The sequence below is a fragment of the Delphinus delphis genome, chromosome 10 (assembly GCF_949987515.2).
Source record: "Delphinus delphis chromosome 10, mDelDel1.2, whole genome shotgun sequence".
In the NCBI taxonomy this organism is placed as follows: domain Eukaryota; kingdom Metazoa; phylum Chordata; class Mammalia; order Artiodactyla; family Delphinidae; genus Delphinus; species Delphinus delphis.
Genome location: NC_082692.2, coordinates 100,626,937 through 100,650,814, shown reverse-complemented (window position 1 = coordinate 100,650,814; position 23,878 = coordinate 100,626,937). Strand labels below are relative to the sequence as shown.

General features: G+C 54.8%; 1 protein-coding gene across 3 annotated transcripts in view; it reads left to right on the top strand.

Moving 5' to 3' along the window:
* The window catches only part of SLC6A6 (solute carrier family 6 member 6), an 80,345-nt gene that overhangs the window by 39,284 nt on the left and 17,183 nt on the right, over window positions 1-23,878 (top strand). For 2 of the 3 annotated variants that reach the window (XM_060023113.1, XM_060023112.1), the window contains exons 4-9: window positions 1,677-1,811; window positions 2,853-3,087; window positions 12,519-12,651; window positions 19,297-19,431; window positions 20,579-20,682; window positions 20,815-20,939. In XM_060023113.1, the coding sequence (XP_059879096.1) occupies window positions 1,677-1,811; window positions 2,853-3,087; window positions 12,519-12,651; window positions 19,297-19,431; window positions 20,579-20,682; window positions 20,815-20,939 (867 nt within the window). Of the gene's footprint in view, window positions 1-1,676; window positions 1,812-2,852; window positions 5,034-12,518; window positions 12,652-19,296; window positions 19,432-20,578; window positions 20,683-20,814; window positions 20,940-23,878 lie in introns of those variants that run through there. The other variant, XM_060023114.1, reaches the window with a different exon arrangement.

The window sequence follows — 23,878 nt, the reverse complement described above, 5'->3', positions numbered from 1 at the left end:
TGAAGAGTGCCATGAGGCCAGGCCGGAGTCTCCCAAGCCTCAGATATTCACACGCCCCCTTTGTAAATTCCCTCACAGCTCTGCACCTCCCCACTCTTCCTTCCTTTACAACTTTTTTAACCTTTGCTTTTCTAACTTAAACCAAATGTAGTTCAAAAGCAAGCTTGGTTTCCCACCTTAAATGTAAAAAGCCAGTATCATTTGCCGTAATGGAAAGGTGGTATCCAGGAAAAAAAAATACAGTGAAGATTTTTAAAATTTTTAATTTTCACTTTTTTCCAGTTTTATTGAGATAGAATTGACATAAAACCCTGTTTTAATTTAAGGGATACAATATGATTTATGTCTATATTGAGAAATGATCACCACAGTAAGTCTAGTTAACATCCATCACCTCACATAGTTACAGATTTTTTTTTTCTTGTGATGAGAACTGTTAAGATTTTGCTGTCTTAGCAGCTTCCATTTTTTGTTTTGTTTTTTTCTGGCCACGCCGTGCGGCATGCGGAATCTTAGTTCCCTGACCAGGGATCAAACCCGTGCCCCCTGCGTTGGGAGTATGGAGTCTCAACCACTGGACCGCCAGGAAGTCCCTTAGCAACTTTCAAATGCACAGTCCAATATGTTGTTACTGGAGTCACGATGCTATACATGACACGCGCAGGACCAATTTATCTTATAACTGGAAGTTTGTCCCTTTAGACCCCTTCACTTAGGTGAAGGTGTTTTTTAAGTGTACATTCTCTGTTTGGTCAGCTGGTTAGTTGGTTGGTCTGAGTTTTTTGGGTTTTGTTTTTTTACCTGTTGAAGGCTCTGAGCTAGAATCCTCTCCTGTTGGAGAAGTTCAAGTTGGTCAGACACGATGGAGACTTCCTTGCTGACACAGTAAGAACTGGTAGTAAGAACTTACTCCCAGCTCCTCGTGGCGGCCCATGGCCAAGGGCTGGCGCTCCGGCAGAGCTGGGCATGCGCAAGCTGCTCCCGTCAGGAGAACCACCTTTCGGGAAATTCTGCCTTCGAGCCTGATTACTTAACCTTTTGTAGGTCTCAGGTGCCTCTGGGACTCTGATGAGTACCCTACACGCTCCCCAGAACAAAGTACATACACGTAGACCCAAGTTGCCCACAGTTTCAAAGGGTTTATGGACCCGCTGAAGCCATTAGTGGACACCAGGTAGGAACCCTTGCCCAATTCTTTGCCCCTCCCTCGTCCCCTGGCTCCCACCCCCGGCTGGAGAGGCCCACCTCTCGCTTCCCATCACCCTTCCTAATAAGTTCTTCTCAGCTTCCTGCCCTGGGGGCCGGGGAAGGCTAGCTGAAGGCGTCAACGAGGCCCGTTTGAAACGGGTGTTAAGGGCTGAGCATTCCTTCTTCGGGTGGACGGATGTGGGGAAGGCAGGCAGGTGGGCAGGCACCGCAGCTTAAACAAAGGCTCAGGGACTTCAAGCACCTGGTAGATTTGCAGAAGGCAAGAGGGCACCCAGGAAGGGTGATGCCGGCTGGACAGGTGGGCAGGACCCGGAGAGGTTTCAGCCAGGTCTAGGAGTTTGGCCTTTACCCTCATGTCCCTCACCCATGCCCTCTGATTCCATTGGCCGGGAGGGCTTGGGAAGGAGACCTACAGCCTCGGCCCCGTGACAGCCGCCGCGCCTCACCCCACTCTTCTCTCTCTGCAGGTGCATTTCTCATACCATATTTCATTTTCCTGTTTGGGGGCGGCCTGCCTGTGTTTTTCCTGGAGGTAATCATAGGCCAGTACACCTCTGAAGGGGGCATCACCTGCTGGGAAAAGATCTGCCCCTTGTTTGCCGGTGAGTGTGGGACAAAGGTCACCTGGGGCCTGGTGTTCATCGGTTCAGCAAATTTTTATTGAACACCTACTGTTTGCCAGGTACAATGGAGCCTCATGCAGGCCGCGTGGCACCGTGCCTGACGCAGGTCACGCCAGCACCTTGTACACGTGATGCTGCTGCTCGTTCCACACAGCTGTTCCCGCCTCTCTGGGTTGTTAAAGGATAAGGGAGCCAGTAGCTTCTAAGCAGCAGAGGGTAGAAGAGAAGCCTTTCAGGAACCGTTCTGTCTGGCTTCAAGTCCCAATTCCTCGTTTTGCTAATTCTCGTGACTTTGGGAAAGTCACTTAATCTCTTTGTGCCTCAGTTTCCACAACTGTTACATGGAAATAACATGCTTACTTCAAGGATTGCTATGAAGACAAAACGACATAGCCATGTAAAAGTGCTTTGTACACATAGTAAGCCCCAAACCAGTGGTAGCTTTATTATTATTATAACATTTAGTCCTGTGCCTAGTTCCTAGTATGCCCTCATAAGATAATACTGTCATGATTATAATTGGCAGGGGTGGGAGAATGTGTGAGTCTGTTCACTCAGTCATCCGTGTAAATCTACCCATCCATCTATCCATTAAACCTTTCTTTCATTAAACTAGTCAATAGTTAGGCAATCCATCTATCCATCCAACCATCCTCCATCTACCCATCCACTCATTCATCCGTCCGTTCACCTACCTAACCTTCCCTTCAACCACCATCCATACATCCATCCAACAGAGTGAATATCCATCATTCCAACATCCATCCATCCATCTATCCATCAATCTATCCCTCTTTCATATATCCTTCGATTCATCCAACTATCTGATTTATCTAAGCACCCATTCCTTCACCTATCCATCCATCCAGTCATCCATTCATCCTACAGATATTTGCTGGTCACTGTTGAAGGGCCCCTTCTGGCCCCAGGCCTGCAGATTCCAGGGTTTTCTGGTTGGGGGTGTGGCTGTGGTGGGTCTGGCCTCCCTCTGATGCTCGTCTCGCTTATCCACACTTGCAGGCATCGGCTATGCCTCCATTGTGATTGTGTCCCTCCTGAACATATACTACATCATCATCCTGGCCTGGGCCACGTACTACCTGTTCCAGTCCTTCCAGTCGGAGCTCCCCTGGGCAAACTGCAACCACAGCTGGAACACGCCCCAGTGCTTGGAAGACACCTTGCGCAGGAACAAGAGCCTGTGGATCTCCCTCAGCACCACCAACTTCACCTCCCCCGTCACCGAGTTCTGGGAGTAAGGCTGGCCTCGCGGAGGACGGAGCGGGCAGGGGAGGAGGCAGTGGACAGCCCACTCCCTCGTCTTCTCCCCAGGGATACGGGAGCCACTCTCTTGGGGCGGGGTGGGCGGAAGGAGGGGTACAGATCTGGAGATAAATCCATGCCTTTGGTCTCAGACAGGCCTGGACTCGAACCTCAGTTCTGCCATTTTACTGGCTGTTTGACCTCCAGCAAGTCACTGCCCCTTTCTGAGCCTCAGTTTCTTTAACTGTCAAATGAGGGGAATGAATCGTTCCTACACCCATGGGATCTCTGTGAGGATTGTTTCCCAAAGGCAGGTATATGTTCTTATGTTGTCTGAAAATGATATAGTTTTCTTAATGTATTTTAGAAAAAATATAGTTAGCACATCAAACCTGTTTTTGCACAGAGAAAAATGCATATATGAAGCTGAAGTAGTTACTCAAGTCAAGAGGTGAGTAGCTAGCGTGAAAAATATGTTCAGTTAGCATTTGCCGGGTAACACCCATCCCCACATTCAAGCAGCCATTTATTTTACTTGGCTCACGGCTCTGCTGTTTGGCAGTTTGGGCTGAGCTTGGCTGGGCAGTTCTGGTCTTTGCTGGGTTTCCTCGCTAGTAGGTCAGCTGTAGGGCACCAGGGTAGCTCTTCTGGAAGTTGGCTGGCTATTGGCTGGGGTGCCACAGGCAACTGGTCCCTATGGTCTCATTACCCTGCAGGCTAGCCTGGGCTTGTTCCTAGGTGGCTCAGCATTCCAAAAACAACAGATGGGGAAGTCCCAGTGCAGGAGCACTTTTCAAGCCTCTGTTTGCACCATTTTTGTTAATGTCTCCTTGACCAAAAACAACCACAAGACTCAGACTCAAGAGGTGGGGAAATAGGCTCTGTCTCTTTATGAGAGGAATGGAGAATTATGGGCATTTTTGCAGTTTTCCACAATAGAGTCAGTAACTGCTGAAGTATACGCATAGACCAAACATCAGAAAGGCAGAACATGGAGGCCTGAAGTTTGGGTAGCTCTTAGCTGACATACCGGGAAGTCCTTCTAACACAGTGCTTGGAGATGAATCAAAAATGTATTAGTGCATTGCTTTTCCTGCTCTCCATGAGCTATTAAATTGACTGCTCAGTAGTCCCTTCGATCCTGGAAATAACAGGTGAGGCCTTGCGTGGGGTTGAGAGCCAGGGGCAGGGGACGGTGTTAAGGAAGGGGGCGGCCCCTCATGATCACAAGATGAGACTCCCTCTCTTTTGTGTGTGGATTTGCTGCTTCAAGGTGTCTCTCCCCCTCTTAGAACCTGGCCCAGGAGCAGGCCCACAGAAGAGGGAGTTCACTGCTGGCTGGTCCCAGCCAAGCGTTAGGACCAGGGCTGGGGAATCTTAGGCCAGAAAGGTCCAGTCGGCCTCACCCAGGTGGTCCACGTCCGTCTCCTGACACGCGGGCCTTCAGTATGTGCTCACGAGTACCCGGGCTCCTGGAACTGGGGCTCTTTTCCATGGACATATTTCCCCCTTGCAGACAAAAACCATTACAGACACATCCCCCCCCTTGCTCCCCACCCTCTGGACAGCTGAGTTTATAGACAAAGAAATGCAGGTACTTCATTCTTCTCACTTGAATGGGGCCCGAGACCACAGCCCTGTCCGTTCTTTGCCGTGCCTGGCACAGCCTGACCACCTAGGGCCCTGGCACTCGCCCGGCTACTCAGGTGCCCACCGGGGCCTCGTTGCCTCAGGCATGGTTCGGCTACCTGGGTTGAAACCCTTGTTCTGCCATTTCTAACTCAGGCAGATGCCTTTTCCTCTCTGGGCCTCAGGGTCCTCAGCTATACTTGGGGAGATCATAACCCTGCCCTCCTAGGGTTGTAGGGCCGCCCTAATGGAACAAGTTCATGTATGGCCAGCCCTGAGAGCCTGCTTGATAAATGTGGGCCATTACTCCTAATTTAGTGTCCTCATTGTGGATAAAACTGCCCCCTGGGGACATTTGAAACTCAACTTCAGAGGGACTAAGAATGGCCCATTCTCAGGTGCCCGTATGGTCCCGCTATTACAAAGGGGCTGTGCCCTGTATCTCAGGCCCGAGGGCTCTTGGGAAGGAGCTCACGTGAGCCGGGAGGTCCATACCTGTGCCTCCTCTCCTGCCTGTCCCCCAGCCTGGGCCCTCCTGGGGGGTTCTAGGCCTCCTGCCTTCCAGAACCCCCGTTCTGAGTGCCCGAGCTCCCTTTCCTGAGCCAGAAGACATTGACAGGATTTATCTTTGGAAACATCCTGGTCCTGCAGTCACCTTCCCAATCCTCACATGGTCCACATAGACTCGCCCAGTCCAGAGAATGTCGGCCGCCCACCTGGCCGCCCCTCCCGCTCTGGCCTTCGCACCCTCCCCTGGGCCCCGGCAGGGTTCTGTGAGCCCACCTGAACATTCACGCATAACCTTCCCTCTTTAGAAGCCTAGGGAGGACTGGGGTCCACAGAGGAGGGGAGAGGACCTTCCTGCCACCCGTGAGAGTGGAGAGGCTGAGGCCACCTGCCTTCAAGGGCCTTCCCTTCTCTTGGGCATGAAAGAGGGGGAGGGAACGAGAACTCGTGTGGAATAACTGACTCCCGTGAGCATCGTCCCAGGGACTTGCCCCTGTCATTTCGTCCCATCTTTGCAGAGGCCCTTTAAGTAGGGAACATATCTAAGAATCATCCCAAACTCCTTTCTGCCTCAAACCCCACATCCAATTCGCCGGTCCTCTTGGCTCTCCGTTTAAAGCATATCCAGAGCCTAGCCCCCCTCCCCACCTGCACTGCCGCCCTTCCCCCACAGGACCCCCTCATCCCTCTCCCGGACCCAGCATGGCCTCTTATTGCTCTCTCCACCTTACCTTTGCATCTCTGCAGTCAGCTGTGAATCCAAACACGTCATTTCTCGGCTTAGAACCCTCTCGTGGCTTTTTCCATGATCATCATCTTGCCCAGCCAGGGAGGATTAAGTGAGTGTTTCAGCACTGAGTAAGTGCTCACTGAGTGCTGATTCTTATTCATTCCATGTTTGCATCCACCTGGCTGTGTAGCTTGGAGCAACAAGTCACTACCCTTCTGGCCTCATTTCCCAATCTGCAAATGGAGGGGCCATGTGCGCTGGGCTTTGGGGGATGAGTAGGAGGTCACTAGGCTGGAAAAGAGAGAGGGAAAGACATCCTGGACAGAAGGAACAGCCATGCTGAGGCTCAGCGTTCGTAAAACACATGAGTAGCAGTGAGTCATTGGTTTGGCCGGAGGATAGGACACATGGGGCCAGGGAGAAGGATGGAGGCCTTGGATGTTAGGCACATAAATTTGGGCTTTGTTCTCTAAGAGGGGGAGCCACGGAAGCTAAGGAGGAGGGAAGGGGAGTCATGGGATTGAATTTGTGTTTTCTAGACTTACTCAAGGAACACACTGGTGAGAGAGAGGCTGGGACATATATTAAGTGCCTACTGTATACAGAGCCTCAGAGGGCTCAGCCCTCAGTATGTGGGTTCCCTTTAAGGTGACACTTAGCTTATATGATTTCCCCTGAAAATAGCCACCAGCCCAGCAGTGACTAACTCTGGGATCTCCACTGAGGGAGAATTGCTGGGAATTGACTGAGGTGTCGCTGGCCGGTACCCACTGGGCTGCTGAGCAGTAAGCATCCTCTCCAGGCTGGTCTCCGGGCCCCTCGAGCCAAAGCCCAGCCCCGGCCATCACTGGCTTCACCTCTCTCATCTGCACCAGACACGCGGGCCCCTGAGCTGGCCCTTCTTTCGGCAAAAGAGGCCTGACAGTGCTCGGGAGCTACCTGGGGTTCCAGATAACAAGACACCACAGAGCTAAGCCTTCCTCCTGGCTCTGGACAGGAAAGGCCCTGGTCGACCATCCCTACCAGCCCCTCTGCCCGCTCTGGTTTTACAAGAGGAGCTGCTGGAGAGCCACGGGCCATGCTCCTGTCTCCCAGAGCAGGGACAGTGACTCTGGCCCGGGGTCCCTGCTGCTTGGCCTCCGTGCAGTCACCACCTCTCCAGAGCTCAGAGGTAGCGTGGTCCTAACACCTCACAGCCTGGCTCAGTGTTAAGGAGCTAGAACAAGCGGTATGCTGACGATGGAGCCTCTGGGCATGGCTTATTAGGTGGAACGCTGAGGACCAGAATGGTTAAGTGACTTACCCAAGGTTACACAGGCAGCTACACATAGCTACACATGGCGTCCAGTACTGGACGCCACCTCCAGGGTCTGTGTCCCCACCGGCCATAAGTCCAGGGCAAGTCCACGGTCACAGGTAACATTGTGCCGTGTGTGTGTGACCCCACTGTCAGGTTACGCATGGGGTCTTCTCTTGGCCTGGGTCCCCACGCCTACCCCGTCTGCAGCACTAAAGCACTATCAGCGGGAGCTGGTGAGATGCCCTTCTCCCTTGAAAGCCACCTGGGCCCCTGAGACAGTCATTTCACACTGGCTTTATAATTTAACTCTGAATCGCTCTGTGAGGGGGAAGCAGAGCTTCTGCCCCCAGTCAGCCTCATCCTTGCTCGCCCCTGCTCTGAGGTCACCTCAGTTCCGAGGGTCCTGCTTCGCCCCCAGCCCTGGAAGACGGGTGGGGCCAGATCTGGCTAAATGCCCTCCATCATCCTGGAGCCATGCCTTCCTCCCCGGTTCCTCCAGAGCCCCCTGGGAGCTCAGCACATATCATTAGACTTTATTAGAATCAAAGAAATGAGTCATATTTGCAAACAAGCCCTGCTCAGCCAATCTTCCCCTGCAGCTATCGGAAGGGAGAGACGGCGGAGAGAGCCCTGTGCGGCCCCATGCTTGGGGCGGATGGGCTCTTTTATAATTGTTGCCTCCGCCAGTCTCCAGGGAAGAGCCATCGCCAATAAATGGCTGGCCGGCAGTCAAAAGGAAACGATTTGGCCCACTCGGAGGACGTATTTACATCTCTGAGTGCCGGCTGGACGGCAGCGGGGCGGCCGACTCAAAACAGCCGTCCAGGCGATTCTTTTTTGGATCCCACCCTGGAATGAATCATTACTATTCTTGGACAAGAATGCAGCTCACCTCTAGGTCTCCTCCTCTCTGTATGAGAGATGCAGGGAAGCCTGGGATGCTGGGGCCCCTCTCGAAGGGAAGCATGGTACCCAGTGCATGGGTGGCTGCTCCCCAGGGTGGGATCAGAAAAAGGAACCAGGCCTAGGGTTGATTTTTTTTTTTTTTTTAATCTGGGTAATTTCAGATGAATTACTGCACCTCTCTGAGCCTCAGTTTCCCCATCAACCAAATGGGTATAATTAATTTACTCAACTAATGTCTATTGAGCATTCACTGTGTGCCAGGCACTGTTCTGAATCCAGCAGTGGTCAAGAGAGACACAGGTCCTGCCTCCATGGAGATGACATTCTAGTAGGACAGACAGACATTAAACAGATGATACAAGTAAAATTGTAATATACAAGCGATGATAAGTGATGTAAAATAAAGCCAGGGCTGGGGAAGGAGAGTGACCAGGGATGCTTTTTACAGTGGGTGGCCAGGAAAGGCTGCCCTGGTGAAGTGGCATTTGAACAGAGACCTGAAGGTGGTGGGGTGGCATGTCATGTAATGAGTGGCCAAGGGAACAGCCAGTTCAAAGGTCCTGAGGCAGGAGCGTGCTGGACCTGTTCAGGAAACATTCCAGAAGCCAGTGTGGCTAAAGGAGGAGGGGAAGGGGCCACGAGGATGAGCATTGAAATGGGACCGCTACACACGGAGCTTGTCCTGGACAGGTCCCATTTATGCCTATGGTCCCAGCCTCTTATTAATAGGCACCACGCTCGCTCTTTAAGATGTCTGGGTCTGAATGATAGAGTATTTGGTCACCTTATTCAGGGAGGCAAAAAGGAATGGGGCAGGTAGGTGGGAGCCATGGGGGTTGTGGAGCAGAAGTGGGGTGTCACCTGACTTGGGTATTGCCAGATTCTGTCTTAATCAGAACAGACTGGGGGTGAGAGTGGGGGCAGGAAGACCAGTGAGGAGGCTGCTGAAACAGCCCTGGGGAGCAATGGGGCCTGGACAGGGGTGGTGGCAATGTTGGGGCAATGTGGCCAGATTTGGGGTAACTTGTGCAGCCTCCAGGCGAGGTTAGGAGGCATTGGTGAGGGGCAGTGCACCATGGCAGTCCCTCTGGGGCACAGTACTCTACAGAGTACTGAGCACTCCCATGCACCAGAGGGAGAAGGGTCAACAGATCCTGGTCTGTGCCTCGTGGCTGAGCCTGTGCGGGCCCGACAGGGAAGGGTCCTTCAAACTGGGTCCCTTCAAGAAAGGGTTCAGATGGACTCACACAGTCTCCGGCCTCCTCGGCTATCCCTGAGATGACTTTGGAAAGGATGTCGGTTACTTTGGCCCCGAGCCTACAGTGGGCTCTGTTACGACAACTGCTGTTTGATGAGACAAGTTCACTCCATTCCTAGAATGTCTGCATGGCCCCATGCAAGCATTTTTAAGAATTTAAAGTAATTTTTATAAAGGTGATATGAGCACGTTGAAAACATTCAAATAGTTTAAAAAACATATTCACTGCCAAGTGAGTCCCCGCACCACCCCCGCCCCTGCATCCCCCGGGGCAGCGACTGCACCATTGTCTTGTGTGTCCGCCAGAGTCTGCGAATCTGAGCACGTGTGCCCGCCTTCCGCACAGTGAGGCAGCCTCAGCACTGTTCTCTGTTCACTTATCTCGCCCCTGGGACGTCACCCCTTATCAGCACACAGGGAGAGTCCCGAGGTCTTAAGGGCTGCGCAACATTTCGCCAGGAGCCTGCTCAGTGCCTGCTGGGCCCCGACCCATGGCCATCTGGATGGTTTCCAGTCATTTGCTCCCTCCGACAGAGTGGAGATGAATCGCTGGGGGTGGACCCTGTCGTTGGCCACACCTGCAGATGTAACTGTAGGAGAGTCTTAGGATAGAACCCCTGGGTCACAGAAAACGTGCCTTAAACTGTCGCAGGAGGGCACCGCAAAGGGGACTGCCACCAGCAGTGGAGAAGCAAGTGCGTGACTCAGTTTCCCTCTTGTGGCCTCAGTGGCTGGTCAGCTGCCCAGAGCAAGGCCGTGTGGCAGCCTCCCGTCCATAGTGGGCACCACAGGTTTGCCCAGCACGGTGGTGGGAGAACGCAGAAGGGCACCAGTGACCTGGCGCGGGCTGGGTGTGGTCAGAATTGGGGCTCTGGGGTTTCAAGCTCTTGGCCAACTTGCCCTAAAGGAGAAAAGGAAAGGCCGTCTTGTGACTGGGCACCCCCTCGGCATTGGCTGAGCCCCTGCTGTGTGCCTGCCGTGGTGTGTCTAGAGTCTGGTAGGCAAGACAGACTCTCACCTGAGGGCGACGTCCAGTGTGAGAGGGCGGCCTGGGAGACAGAAGGACGCTGGTCGTCCGGAGCATCATGGGAAGCCTCCCTGGAAGCACGGGGATGGTGTGCCTGGCGGTGGAGCGGTGCCTACCCGACGCAGCCCATTCACAAGGAGTCCTTGGCTGCTGCCCAGCAGGCCCTGGGCTTTCATTGAAGGCGCCGAGCTCTGGAGGCTGCACGGGGAAGGGCTTTTTGTTCTAAAGCTGCTGTAGCCGCCAAACCCACGTGCTTGGCAGGGCCCCAGCCGGGACACGGTTGGCCCACAGCCTGCCTTGTGAGGATGCCCCCTGCCCTGAGGCTCCAGTGACCGCTGTTGAAGCAAGGCCTGGAGAGATTCTTTTCAAAGTTTAGGCTCTGTTTTCTCTCTTAACCAGAGGGGCAAGGTAGTGGAGTCCAGAGAACACTGGCGTTGGGAGTCAAGACAGCCCGGGTGTAGGGTGGCAGTTCTGCCACCTGGTGGCTGTGTGTCCGTGGATGATTGGTTCTCCAAACCTCAGTTTTCCCCATCTGTAAAATGGGGCAAGTGACTTCTAATCTTTGGACCAGATGAGGTAAATTAGAAAAGCTCGTTGATGGAGCCCCTTGATGTCGGTGTGACCAGAAGAAAGGCCTCACTTGAATGCCAGTTGAGGTGGGAATCTTGGATTTATTCAAGGTCCTTGTGTTGAAGCTTCTTTGGGAAAAAAGGAAAAAGCAATGAGAAAGTGTCCTGGGCCAGTGGGCCTTCCGAGCCCTGACCGTGGGGTCATCCCACACACTAACTGAGAGCTGGGGATGGTCTGGGGGCAGGAGCTAGTATTCGTGTTTTACAAAAGAGGAAACTGAGGGCGAGGTCGCACGCCCCTCCTGCCTCTCGTCCCTGAGACTGTGGCCCTCGAACCGGGAGCTGACTCGTTAGAGGGAACCCAGCTTCTCCCCAGGGAGCACGAGCCCCCATCTCCTGTGACTCCTGTGACTTCGGTGGCAGTGGCCCTTGTGGACCGATGTCCCTGTGCTCGGTGTGGCTGCCCTTGGTCACTGCCACAGCAGTCGGAGCTCTGGGACCGTGGGGACACTTTCTGGGCATTAGGTCTCGTGGTCTCTCGGCTGCCAGCGTCCTGCGTCATCCCAACCCAGCTTCAGAAGGCTCCTGCCCCTCGGGGGTGTGTCTGAGTAGGTGTTGCGTGCGTCTGCCTTGGGCAGCAAATTTCTTGGACTCCGAAGAGCCAGGCTCTGCCATGTGACGCTGGTCGGGGTTGGTGGCTGCCTCGTGCTGCTTATCCTTCAGACCGTCCACTCACCTCCTTCTGAGCCCTTCACAACCCTGGCAGGGAGCAGGGGCGGAAACGGCACTACTTAGGTAGGTGTCTGGAGCTGCACTGGGGTCTCTGCGCCACAACAGTAACAACCGCTGAGGTTTACCGACTGCTGGCTGCATCCCAGGCCAGTATCTGATACTTCGAGTGAGCTTTCTCCTAACCCTGTAAAAAGGTGTGTGAGTGGCCTACAGCCACAGATAGAACAAACACTCTGCCCCCTTGAGGCTTACCTTTTAGTGAGAGATCCAGGTAAGAAACAGGGGCGAGTACAATAAAAGAGGGACAGGACAGAGAATGTTGGGGGAGGGTAGTTGTTCCCATTTTAGAGATGAGGAGACTGAGGTCGGGCAGTTGGATAACTAGCCCCAAGTCAGTGGTTGCGTGGTGGAGCCCCGTGGGAACCCAGTGTTTGGCCCACAGTGGGCACTGAGGAAGGGTCTGCGAGAATCAATCACATGAATCAGCACTCGATTCACAGATGAGGAAACTGAGGCTTAGGGGTTTAACTTAACTTGCCCGAGGCCTGGCTGGGTAGAACCCAGGTTCGCCTGACTCAGGAGTCCAAAGCTATACCCTCGTTGGCCTCTCCCACGACTCTGTGACACAGGTGTTAACTGTTTCCCTAGACCAATGGGATTCCACAGCTCGGAGGCAGGATTTGAGCCCCAGCCTGTTGGAATCCAGGCGTCAGCTCTCTCGGCCCCTGACCGGCCCGTCTGACTTGTGGCTCTGTTTGCTTGAAGGCGCAATGTGCTGAGCTTGTCTTCTGGAATTGACGAACTGGGCGCTCTGAAGTGGGACCTTGCTCTCTGCCTTCTCCTCGTCTGGCTGGTCTGTTTCTTCTGCATCTGGAAGGGCGTCAAGTCCACGGGCAAAGTGAGTTGTGCTCCTGTCCCTCCCCTGCCTCATGGAGACCGGCCCCCATCTCCTGCGCCCCCAGGCCTTCCTGCTCGAAACTGGTCCTGATCAACCAGTCCTCCCAGCAAATACAGAGCCCTGGTGTGCGCCATTTGCCCACCTCATGATGTAAATATCCCCACCAGGTCCAATTAGAAGTTATTGATGGTTCAACGACCAGCTAAAAAAGTTCCTGCAATTGAGCTGTGAGCTCTCCTGAGCCTGCACAGGCTCCCACACACCCCTGGTTCCCCGTCAGGGAGTGGGCAGCAGTGTGAATGTTAGCAGATAGCAAACCTTGGAGATGCCACTGATAAGGTAGCTGGTAACTGCGTTGTTAATTACCAGCTTCTCTACGACCCCATGCACCCTTGTAGCCTCCACATCCCCTGGGGGCTCGTTAGAAATGCAGACCTGTGGGCTGACCCCAGGCCAACAGAAGCAGAAGCTGCCTTTGAACACTTTCCCCAGATAATCCAAATGCACACTGAGGGTTGAGAAGCACCAACTGGGATTTTTGCTGCTAAATCAGATTAACTGAATTATCTTACGATTTGCATTTCAGCTGGTAGCTAAGATGTTAGTTATTAAGGAAAGCTTTCACTGATGATTAAGTCGTTCGCTCATAACCAAAGTGTTAGTTGTAACTGAAGTATCTGCTGCTGTTTAATATATTACATGATGACCAAGATGTTAGCTATTAGCCAAGGTGGTAGCTGATGATTAAAATGTTACCTTATAATTCAGGTTTTAGGTGTAGCGGTATATTGTCAATATGAAAATGTTAGCCTGTAACAAAAATGTTACCTGTTAGCAGAGCACAGCAATTACCTGATAACCAAGACACTGGCTGATATGACACCATAGTTTTTCTGATGACAGAAATTCGTGCAGAGGGTTCTGTTGGGATCACAGGTGTGAACCCAGGGCACTAAGCCACAGCAAAGGTGTTGGCTGATCTGCCCTACGTGCCCCCCGTCTATCATGCCCCGACCCCCGTCATTTGCATCTCGATAGGGGGAAAATCTCTTTAAGATCAAAAAGCCCTCAAAGGTCAAAAGAGTAAGTTAAGGTGGCATTTGAGGGACATCGATGGGCAGTGGGTGAAGTCATTTGGAGAAGGGGCCTTTGCTGTACACATTCACCCCAGACAAAGAGGCCCTTAGGCAAAGTCATGGATCTGAAGAGACCCCAACAGTACTCTGGGACACGCCGGGTAAGAGGTGGGTCCCCGGTGGTGGAGGCAGAATGAGCACGGAGGCCTGCGCGCCCACGCCCTCCGCCGGTTTCTCTGAATAGAGCCACCTGCGACCCTAAAACCCAATCTGGAAAGGAAGCGGGCCAGGCTTCAGAAATCTGCACGGGCACACCCCCGCTGACATCACCCGCCCCGAGAGGCAGGAAGAGGGGACGTGGCGTATTCCCGCCGCTCCTTGGGACGCACGTCCTCCAGTCTTGTTCCATGTCCTCCACCGTCTTGTGTGCGAGCGGTTTCCTTACCACCTCTCTTTGAACAGTGAGGGAACTGGGCTGGGATTCCTTAATGACTTGTCCAAGGTCGCCCCTCCCTCTGAACTTCAGTTTCCTCATCCAGAGACGGGTGAGAGTTAAAGCAAGCTGTGTCAGCACCCGGCACAGTGCTCGGCACAGACTGTGCAGTAGGCGCCAGTCCCTGCTCCCCACGTGGAGGCGAGCCCATCAGGAAGCTCTGTGGACCCTGGTCCCGAGCAGTGCTGCAGACACACTTACGCACGCGTGCTTAGAGCCTCTGCCATCTGCCGGGCGCTGCCGTGGGCATGGGGCCCGGGGTGCACAGAACAGACAAAAATCCCTGCTGTCCAGGAGCTGACAGACTTGTTGGTTGCAACAAGGGGAAGGTGTAAACCATACAGGAGTCAGTTGGCCACAAGAGCTATGGAGGAAAACAGGAGTGTCAGGTGCAGTTTCAAGGGGGTTGGCCAGAGAAGGCTCTCCGAGAAGGGCACTTTGAGGCAAGGATCTGAAGGAAGTGAGGGTGAGCCGTGCAGAGGCCCGGAGGTGTGAATGACCAGACCCTCGGGGAGCCCCCAGTCTGATGGAGGAGCTGATGTCCCCTAGGAACGGTGAGCAGTGCTTGAGACACTTGCTGGGGCCGGAGAGTAGAGTCAAAGCGGGTGTAGGGCTGCATCGCGGGCGGGCTGAGGGACGTGACTTGCTAGAGGTCCCCCTGCCCGCCCCCAGAGACGAGGCTCCAGGCCCCCAGGGGCGGGTGTGGTTCCCAGAACAATAGCAGGGCCTGGGCCAGCCGGGAGAAGCCAAGACAAACACAGTGAGGCTCAGTGGACTTCCTCAAGCCCCTCCGCCTGCCTATCCGCCCATCGCCAGCCGGGACTTCCAGCCCTGGCCACAGACCAGGCTCGCAGCCGCCATGGGGGCTGGGCCCATGGGCAGCAGGACAGCCTCATCCTGGCCAGGGCCTCGCTCCAGGGGCTGACCCTGGTGTGGCAGGGGGTGGAAGGAGGGAGCACCGGGTCCTGGGAGGCTCAGGACCTGAGTTCAATCACTTCGCCTCTCTGGGTCTCAGTTCCCTTCTTTGTAATATTCAGCCTTCTGAGGGTCTGACACTTGGCCCCGAATTTGCTGCTGCTTCATTCATTCAAGAAATGGAGATAATGGCGGCAAATGCTCTGTGGCACGTGTGTGCCAGGCACTGTTCTCAGTGCTGATTATTACTTACTAGTTCATTTAATCTCCTGACGCCTGAGGTATGTGTGGCTCTTACGACCATTTTACAGATGCGGAAACAGAGGTGCAGAGAGGTTAATGAACTTGCCCAAGGCCACACAGGTTGTCGTGGCCACACAGGTGGGATTTGAACTCGGGCAGCCCAGCTCCTAGCCTCAGTGCCCGTCGCCTGCTCTCCGCCCTCAGCCCTGTGCTGGCCTGACGGTCGTGTCCGATGCGAGTCCCAGCACGTAAGGTCCAGGGAGGTGACACAGAGGCCCAGATCCTCACACAGGAAGTGCAGCTCTGTGGACCCAAATGGCAGTTTGGTCCCAGACATGAGCACAGGCGCTGGCCTCTCCATCACCAGCCTCCACGGCAGCTCTTCTGTCCAGTGCTTAGAAACAGGCAGGGGCGGCCGGCAGAGCCAGACCTGGTTTGGGGTTTCAGCTCTGCCCCTATAGCCTACATGACTGGGGGCCAGTCCTTTTCCCGCTCTGAGTCTCGGTTTCCCCTTGTGTGAAATGAGTAGCGGTACCCACCCCCAACAGGAGTGCTGTGAGGACCCTCAGGACCTGCCCAGGCGCTGGTTCCAGACCCTCGGCCTCAGGTCTCTGGGCTGAGTGACCCACGCTGCCCAGGCCTTCTTCTCAAAGGAAGCTCAGGGCAGCAGGAAACAAGCCCATCTCCCCCCTGCCTGGCCAGCCACCCTCTCCCGACCGTCCGTAAGGAATGAGGAAGCGTTGTCCTTGTAAGTTTCCAGGGCAGTTGGGCCACAGGGCTTTTGGGTCGAGGGCTCAGAGGAGCCACGGAGGTTTGCCAGCAAGAGTGGAAAAATAACACATCCCGTGGGAAGGCCTGCTGGGCCCCCCCCAGAGAGCCATTGGTGGTGGCTGGCACCAGCATCTCCCACGAGCATCCCTGGAGAGTCACGGAGAAGTTGAGAGAATGGCTCCCAGGGGCTTGTTCTCAGCAACAAATTCTGCAAAATAAGGGTGTCTTTCCAAAGAGGCGGCTGGGTGGCATAACCAGGTGGGCTGTTGTGTTCTGGGTTTGGGGAAGACAGCGGACACGCACACACACACACAAGCCAGCTGGCCTGGACCACATCCCACCTCTGCCACCTACTGGCCCTGGGCCCCCGAGCAGCTGACGTGACCTCACTGGGCCTCCGTGTCCTCATCTAGAAAATGCAGGTGATAATAGTCCTACTTCTTCCAGTTGTGAGTTAACACGCATAAAGCTCTGGCATAGCGCCCGGCACACAGCAAGCGCTATATAAGTGCTTGTGAAACGAATTAAATACGTGGAAACAAGGGAAGCCACCCCCACCCCGGGAGGTGTCCTGTGTCCCTGACACAAAGCCCTCTGGCCACAGCCCGCACACCCGCCCAGCCCAGGGGGCCCTCAGGCTTTGAAGCAGCTGCCCTCCGCCCCGCCGCTGTCAGCAGCCATTGTTCTCCGGGCCCTGAGCTAGGGGCCGGCGGGCCTGTCGGCAGGAAGGGAGGAACGGCCTGCGGGCTGGTCTTCTTTCTTCTCTCACCCCTTCCGTGGCTTCCTGACCTGCCTCCACCCTCCACGTCTGCCTTCTGGTCCCTGGGAAATGGAGGGCTCTCTGCCTCGGGAGAAGACAGTAAGGTGGCTGGGGAAACTGAGGCCCGGGGGAGAGGGGCGTCCAGGGAGGGTGTGGCAGAGGCGGAAGGAGGGTGGCCCTTTCAGCCTGGGATCCTCAGGAGGACCTGCTGCTAGGGTGAGTGGGGAAGCCACCCGCTGGGAGGGTGCAGAGGTGCATACGGACCCCAGTCTGTGCAACCCCAGCTGACCCTCTCAGCCACTCCACCCCTCCCGCTGGCAGAGCTGGAGGAAACCTTAGAGCCCAGCTGGTTTGAGCCCCCCAACTTGGCAGGTGGGTAAATGGAGCCCAGAGAGGGGCAGTAACTTGCCCAAGGTCTCACAGCAAGCTTGTCACTGAGCCTGAATTCTGACCTGAGCCGTAGAGCCCTTGGGGAGTCCAGCTTCCCTCTGGTCTTTGGGAGGATTGAATGAACTGCCAGTTGAAGGGCTTTTTTCTGCCGTGCTGTTGTCACTGGAGGAGGTTCTAGGCTGCCCCCGTTCTGCTGCTTAAATGCTGTGTGACCTGTGGGCAAGGGACAGACTCTCTGGGCCTCAGTTTCCTTGCTTTCAAGATGGGGTTAGGGCAGGACCAGGTGAGTGTAGAAGTCACTGCACTTGGATTAGCACTAGGTACACAGTAAGCACTGAATAAATGCTGGCTGGTGATATTGACTGAAGGCAGCTGAGCCCGACAGGCCCTGAAAGCTTCCTTCTTTCCTTTTTCCAAAGCCCCCTGCTAGTTCTTTCTACTCAAAGGGATGGCAGCTGTCTGAGAACTGGGCTCCATTATGGCAGCTAGGCGAGGTTCAGGGCTCTATCACCCCCCCGTCGGTGTCTGTTACCTGCCTGAGTCCAGAAGTGCCTGGCAGTGTTCTGGCACTGCCCCCTCCCCCAACGCCACGGGCCTTTCATCCTGTTCTCGGTCTCAGTTTCCTCACCTGTAAAATGGGTGCATTGGCCATGCAGTGGTCCCTCCCCGGGCCCCTGGCCTCAAGGCCCTCAGAGGGGGTCAGGGGCTCTGTGAGCTAGTCTTAGCATTTCCACTGGTCACCACGGACTTTTGCGTGTCCTGCACCGTGCAGTAAGATGCCTCATGCCTTGGCTCAGGGCTGACCCTCTGCCTGCTGGGTGCAGGCCTTGAGCACAGTGGTGGCTTGGAGAAGTCTGGGAGCCCTGCCCAGTCTCAGTTCCTTCTCCAGCAGCAGGTTAGCCAACGTACCGATTTGGGGGTGTGGTGAGCATGAAGTGGGCTGGTGCTGGGGAGGCCTGGCTCAGCCGGTGCCCTGCTGAAATAGCAGGATTTCACTGTCCATTCAGCCAGGCATCTTCGAGCTCCTCTCAGGTGTAAACCCTGCCTGGGAACTTCTTGTGTTGAAGAAGAAGTTGGGAAAATCCATCCACGAACTGAGGCTACAGGAGGTATGAAGGCTGGTGCTTTCGGGACAAGAGGAGTAGAGAAAGTAGGGCGGGGCCCTTGGAGATGGAAAGGCCTGGCCCGGGTCATCTCTGGTCCCCACCTTGATTGACCTAGGCCTGCCTGGGATGTGCTGCATGACCCAGGGAAGGCTGTGGCCTCCTGCACCCCCAAGGAAGTGGAGGCCTTCCCCATCCTCGTTTCCCCTCTCCAGAAGTTCCTGTTTGCTTCCTGCACAATCACATGGCCAACGACAGGCCCCATTTCTTGCTCAAGCACCTAAGCGGCCACCTAAGTGCCATGCACTGTTTTGACCACGTTGTGAGCATCGTTCCATTGAATCCTTGCCTAATCCCTTAGTGAGGGCCTTCTATTACTCTTACCTCCGTTTTACACGTGAGGCCACAGGCCCAGAGAGGTTAAGCATCATGCCCAAGTTCACACAGCATGTGAGGGGACAGAGCGGGGATTTGAACCTACACTGGTTCTGAACCATGAGTCATACTAATGGTTGTAATGTTAGCTGATCTGTGCTACGTCCTGTGGGCCAACCACTGGGCATACACACTTAATAGTTTACTGTCGTATTGTGCAGTGTCCTTCTTCACCTGCTAGAATGTCAGTTCCATGAGGGCAGGGATTGGTTCCCTGTATTTCCCGGGCCTAGTAAATATTTATAGATTTTTTTTCATTGAATCTCAGTACATCTATGAGGTAGGTAATTGTATTATACCCAGGTTACAGGTGAGGCACGTGAGGCCCAGGGAAGGTAAGCAGCATGCCCAGAGTCACCCAGCAAGGGAAGTATCAAGCTCCGCTCCAGAATGCCTGCCTCGGAGAGGATGTTCGAATTTAATAGCAGCAGGCCCCCTAATCGCTCTCGTCCCTTGCAGGTCGTCTACTTCACCGCCACCTTCCCGTTCGCTATGCTCCTCGTGCTGCTGGTCCGGGGACTGACGCTGCCCGGTGCAGGTGCAGGCATCAAGTTCTATCTGTACCCCGACATCAGCCGCCTGGAGGACCCACAGGTACTGCAGGGCAGCCTGGCCCCCCTCCTACCCGGGGCCAGTGTGGGGAAAGGAAGCTGAAGCAGTGTCTGTGGTTCTGGGCACACAGATCTAGCCGGGCCGTCAGCCCTGGTACTTTTCCACTGGGCTGTGGCGGGCTGTTCACGGTGCTCGTGGGCCATTCCGGCTGCGTGTATCTTTTCACATCGAGGACTCCGGAGGCGGGCCCATTATAAAGTTTCTTTAGGTATTGCGCCAGGTAAGGGAGAGAAGTCGCTATGAGCTGTTCTCCTCTGCCACAGCGGCCTTGAGGGCCGCATCGTGGGGGTGGGAGAGTTGGGCTTCCTTGTCTGAGGATGGAATTCAGAGTTGGTGACCACTTAGAAGGTCGGGCCGGGGGGGCAAATACTAAACGTCCACCTCCAGGCACTCAGCCACGTGACCGCAGGCAGTTGAAGAGTTTATTGGCCCATCTGGGGTTCTGGGGACCTTCTGTCCCCAGGGTCCTCAGCCTTTAGGTTGCCTCCAAGGGCCTGTGATGCTTCGGGTCTCTTCCCCACTGTCCTCTCGCCCTGGGCAGGAGGTAGGTGGGAAGGGCTTGGCCATCGTCAGAGGACAGCTGGGGAGGCAGCTCTCCTGGCCGTCAGGAGCCACTTGATGAAGGTTCTGGAGAACAGCTTTGCCTGCATAATCCATTCAGGAATTCCTCCCCCTTCCAACTCGGGGGCCCCAGAGAATAACAAGTACAGTAATGGTAGCAGCCTTGACTTACAGGCTTACCATGTGTCTGACACTGGGCTAGATCTTAACTCTTTGAGCCTGCAAAATAGCGCTGTGGGGCAGGGCAGTGGAGCCCATTTTACAGATGTGAAAACTGAGGCTCCAGGAGTCATATTTACATCATTCCACAGTTGGAATCCAGGTCCCTCTGCTTCAAAAGCCAGCCTCTTAACCCTGATGCTGAGTGACTGGGGGCCTTCTTAGACTTCTGGGATTCCTTGCAGCTTGGATTCCAGCGCAAACGCTCTAATTGCATCAAGAACCTGCATAATTCGAGGCGCTGTCCTCGGGGCCCGGTGGCCAGGGACCCGCGCCACCTCCTCCAGGCAGCCGGCTCTAAAGTCTCCTTTTCTCTCTCCTTGCCACCCTCCCCCCGCACCCTTCCCAGGTATGGATCGATGCTGGGACCCAAATATTCTTTTCCTACGCCATCTGCCTGGGGGCCATGACCTCGCTGGGGAGCTACAACAAGTACAAGTACAACTCGTACAGGCAAGTGTCGCACCAGCGGGCCTGGTGGGCCTTAGAAATGATGATGATGTTTAAAGAAAAAAGAGAAGAAGTAGGGAGCGTGGCTTCCTTGTGTTGTGAATTAACTTGCTCCCTGACATATGTGTAACATAGGGACTGTATGCTGCTGGGATGCCTGAACAGTGGTACCAGTTTTGTGTCTGGCTTCGCAATTTTTTCCATCCTGGGCTTCATGGCACAAGAGCAAGGGGTGGACATTGCTGATGTGGCTGAGTCAGGTATGGTGGTATCGGTGGCAGTGGTGGTGGGCACTGCCACCTAGTGTGTAAGCCGAGTACTGCAGGCATGAAGCCAGACCCCCCAGGGGGCTTTGTGGGGGGGATGAGCCTGGTTTCTGAAATGGACCCCCCCCACCAAGACGTCCCCCAAGTATCAAAGAGTATAAAAGCTAAATTTTAGACACTTCCAATTGCAATTTTGCCCAAGGGGCGGCAGAAACATTGGGGTTGGTTAAGTTGGGGAATATTCAGCTATTCTCATGTGGTCTTTCCCCCTCCCTGTCCTTCTCCAGCAAACTCCTGGTTTCAGCAACAGAAACCACTTCCTAACTCAGGCCCAAGGCAGCCACCAATCGGCATTCCATCACCACCTTCTCAGCTTTGGTTTCTGTATTTTGCACTTTGCTCCCAGCACGCCCCCTCTAAGCGAACCCATTCATTCATTCCACCGCTGTTTCTTGATTTGCTGAGTCTCTGCCCTGTGTCAGGCACCACCGTAGGCCCAGGTGGGGGAGGGACAGGGGGTGTGGCAGGCCACCCTCTGGGACGGTGACAGGTCCAGTTTGGGGGAAGGTTGTTGGGGACACCATCACCCCCCTGGGGTGTGGGCCCCATTGGTGGGGCACTTCCTGCAAGACACCTGCCAGTGGAGAGACAGTCTTAGAATCAGAGTCTTCAAAGCCTGGGGTCTTAGGCTGGGATCCTGGGGTTCCAGCAAGATGGTTCTGGAACCCGAGAATTGCGAGGGCTTCAGCTGCTAGAATCCTAGAGCGTCAGAAGCACAGGTGTCCCAGTTCTAAGATGTGCCCGTGGGCGCTCCCAGTCCTGGACCCCAGCTCTGCGGCTGCGGGGGCTTCGATGTGGGAGTGAGAACCTTATTCCCAGGGTCCCCAAGGTCCGCCTTTCTGGCCTCTGCGGCCTCCGCTCATCCTGCTCAGGTCACTTGGAGGGTGGTTGTTGCTGTTTCACAGCCTGACCACCTGACTTCCCACAACCTCTCAGGGGCCACTTGGAAGCAGGTGAGGGCCCTAGGCTGAGGCCCCTCCCAGGCCCAGAGGAGAGCGTGAGGGATCACAGGGATCCCTGATTCCAGGGATCACAGACCAGGGTCAGGCACAGCTGGAGCCCCCACATGGCGCTACCCTTGCCCTTGTTGGAAACAAGGGCTGGTGTCCTGGTTCCCCAGCCAGGGACCCTAGTGTTGGGGGGTTGGGCGCCCCAGCATCATGCATTCAGATGTCACCACGGCAGGTGAGGTCAATGGCTTGAGACCTAGGGCCTTGCTTGGGCTGGTCAGCGTCAGAGCTGGGGTCTCCTGGACAGGTCCCTCTGACACAAGGATATCCCCCTGCAGCCTCCCCATCCCACCGTGCACACCTGCGACCTCTGGGCTCCTCCGCCCTCTCAGAGCTGCAGGCCCCGCTTCCCCCCTTACTCGGTGAAGATGCTCACTGCCCTGCCCCCTCCTCCCACGCCCAGTACTGCAAGACAGGCCTGACAAGCCCACGCCTCAGCCCCACAGCTGTCTCCACTGCCCCCGCTCCCAGATCGGACCTTCAGACATAGTTTTCCTTCCCTGAGAGCCCCCAGAGGCAGGCCAGAGACTGAGGACACAAAGTATTTCCAGAAGTGAAATAACCACACGCGTGTGGCACTTTGGCAGAGTGACGAAGGGGAGACAGTTGACATCTCCTTTGCAAATGGCTTTTTTTTCCGGTTGAGGGCTTGCAAACCAATTCTGATTGATGGGGAATCGCCAGGAGCATGGAGGGAATTTGGCAGTGGGAGATTATGAATTATGTGAAATAGATCTTTCAATAGATCTGTCAGTATATGAAATAGATCTTTCTCTGTGGACAGCTAGATACTTTTATATACGTATTCATCGTCAAGATAAGTTGTTTCTTATTCCCGTCCACTTCAAAGACCTTGTCATTTATTCCCCACGGTGATGTCTGAACAGCCGACACATCAAGGGTGATTATTTCGCTAATAAGCTTTTAACAAGCACCATATTGAGCGAAGTGCATTGGAACAAGATAATCATTTAGCCGAACGGAGTGCAAATTGCAAATGAAGCGTAGAGCGGGGCATCTCTGCTGCCCCAGGGGCTCCAGCGGCTGCCGTGTCTCCCCGACTTCTCTCTCTAGTTCCCGTGCTTTCAGAGAAGGATGCTCAGACCCTCCCCCGGAGGCTGGCTTGAAAAAGGCAAAACTGAAATACAGAAACAGCCGTTGAGAAGCTTCAGGGCCCAGCGGGCGGGCGGGGGAGAGGTGGGGCGAGGGCCCCATTTTACATCTGTCTCGCAGCGGCTGGATTGATTCCTCCCGGTACCGCCTACCAGTCGGGCCGGAGCTGACCTGGGGGGCCCAGGGGGCCCCAGCCAGGTGGAAATGCGGGTACTACTCCAGCTGGGGCTTTGGGGTTGGGACGAGCACCCTTCCACCTCTTCCGGGGGTTTTCCACCATCGCCTCCGAGGACATGGTCACAGTCACCGTTGGGCTTTCCTCACGTTGGGGGACTCTGGCTGTATAGGGTCTCGCCCTCGCCACCACGCGTGTGGTCAACGCCGTACGATGTGGTTTCTGGCTCCAATTTATACCAAAGTTTTTTTTTTTCATTCTCAGACCATTCATTTGGTTCCTGATACCTGTTTCAAATATCCTGCCCTCCAGCCCTCCTCGTTTCACATTTCTTGCCTTTTTTTAATTGTTTTTGAGTTGTGGATTTTGCTCTATTTTTTTTCAGCCCAGGCCCTCCCTGTCTCCTTTCTTTGGCGGCTCCCGACCGTCTGGTGGACCCACAGGTCTCGGTTACAACTCCGTCTTTCCCCCGGTGTCTTCTCTCAGGCCGACTGGAGGCGAGAGGGGACGTTTCCAGTTGGAGGCACCCCCAGAGCCGGTGGGGCTCCTGCCTCCAAATAGTCACGGCCCTCCCT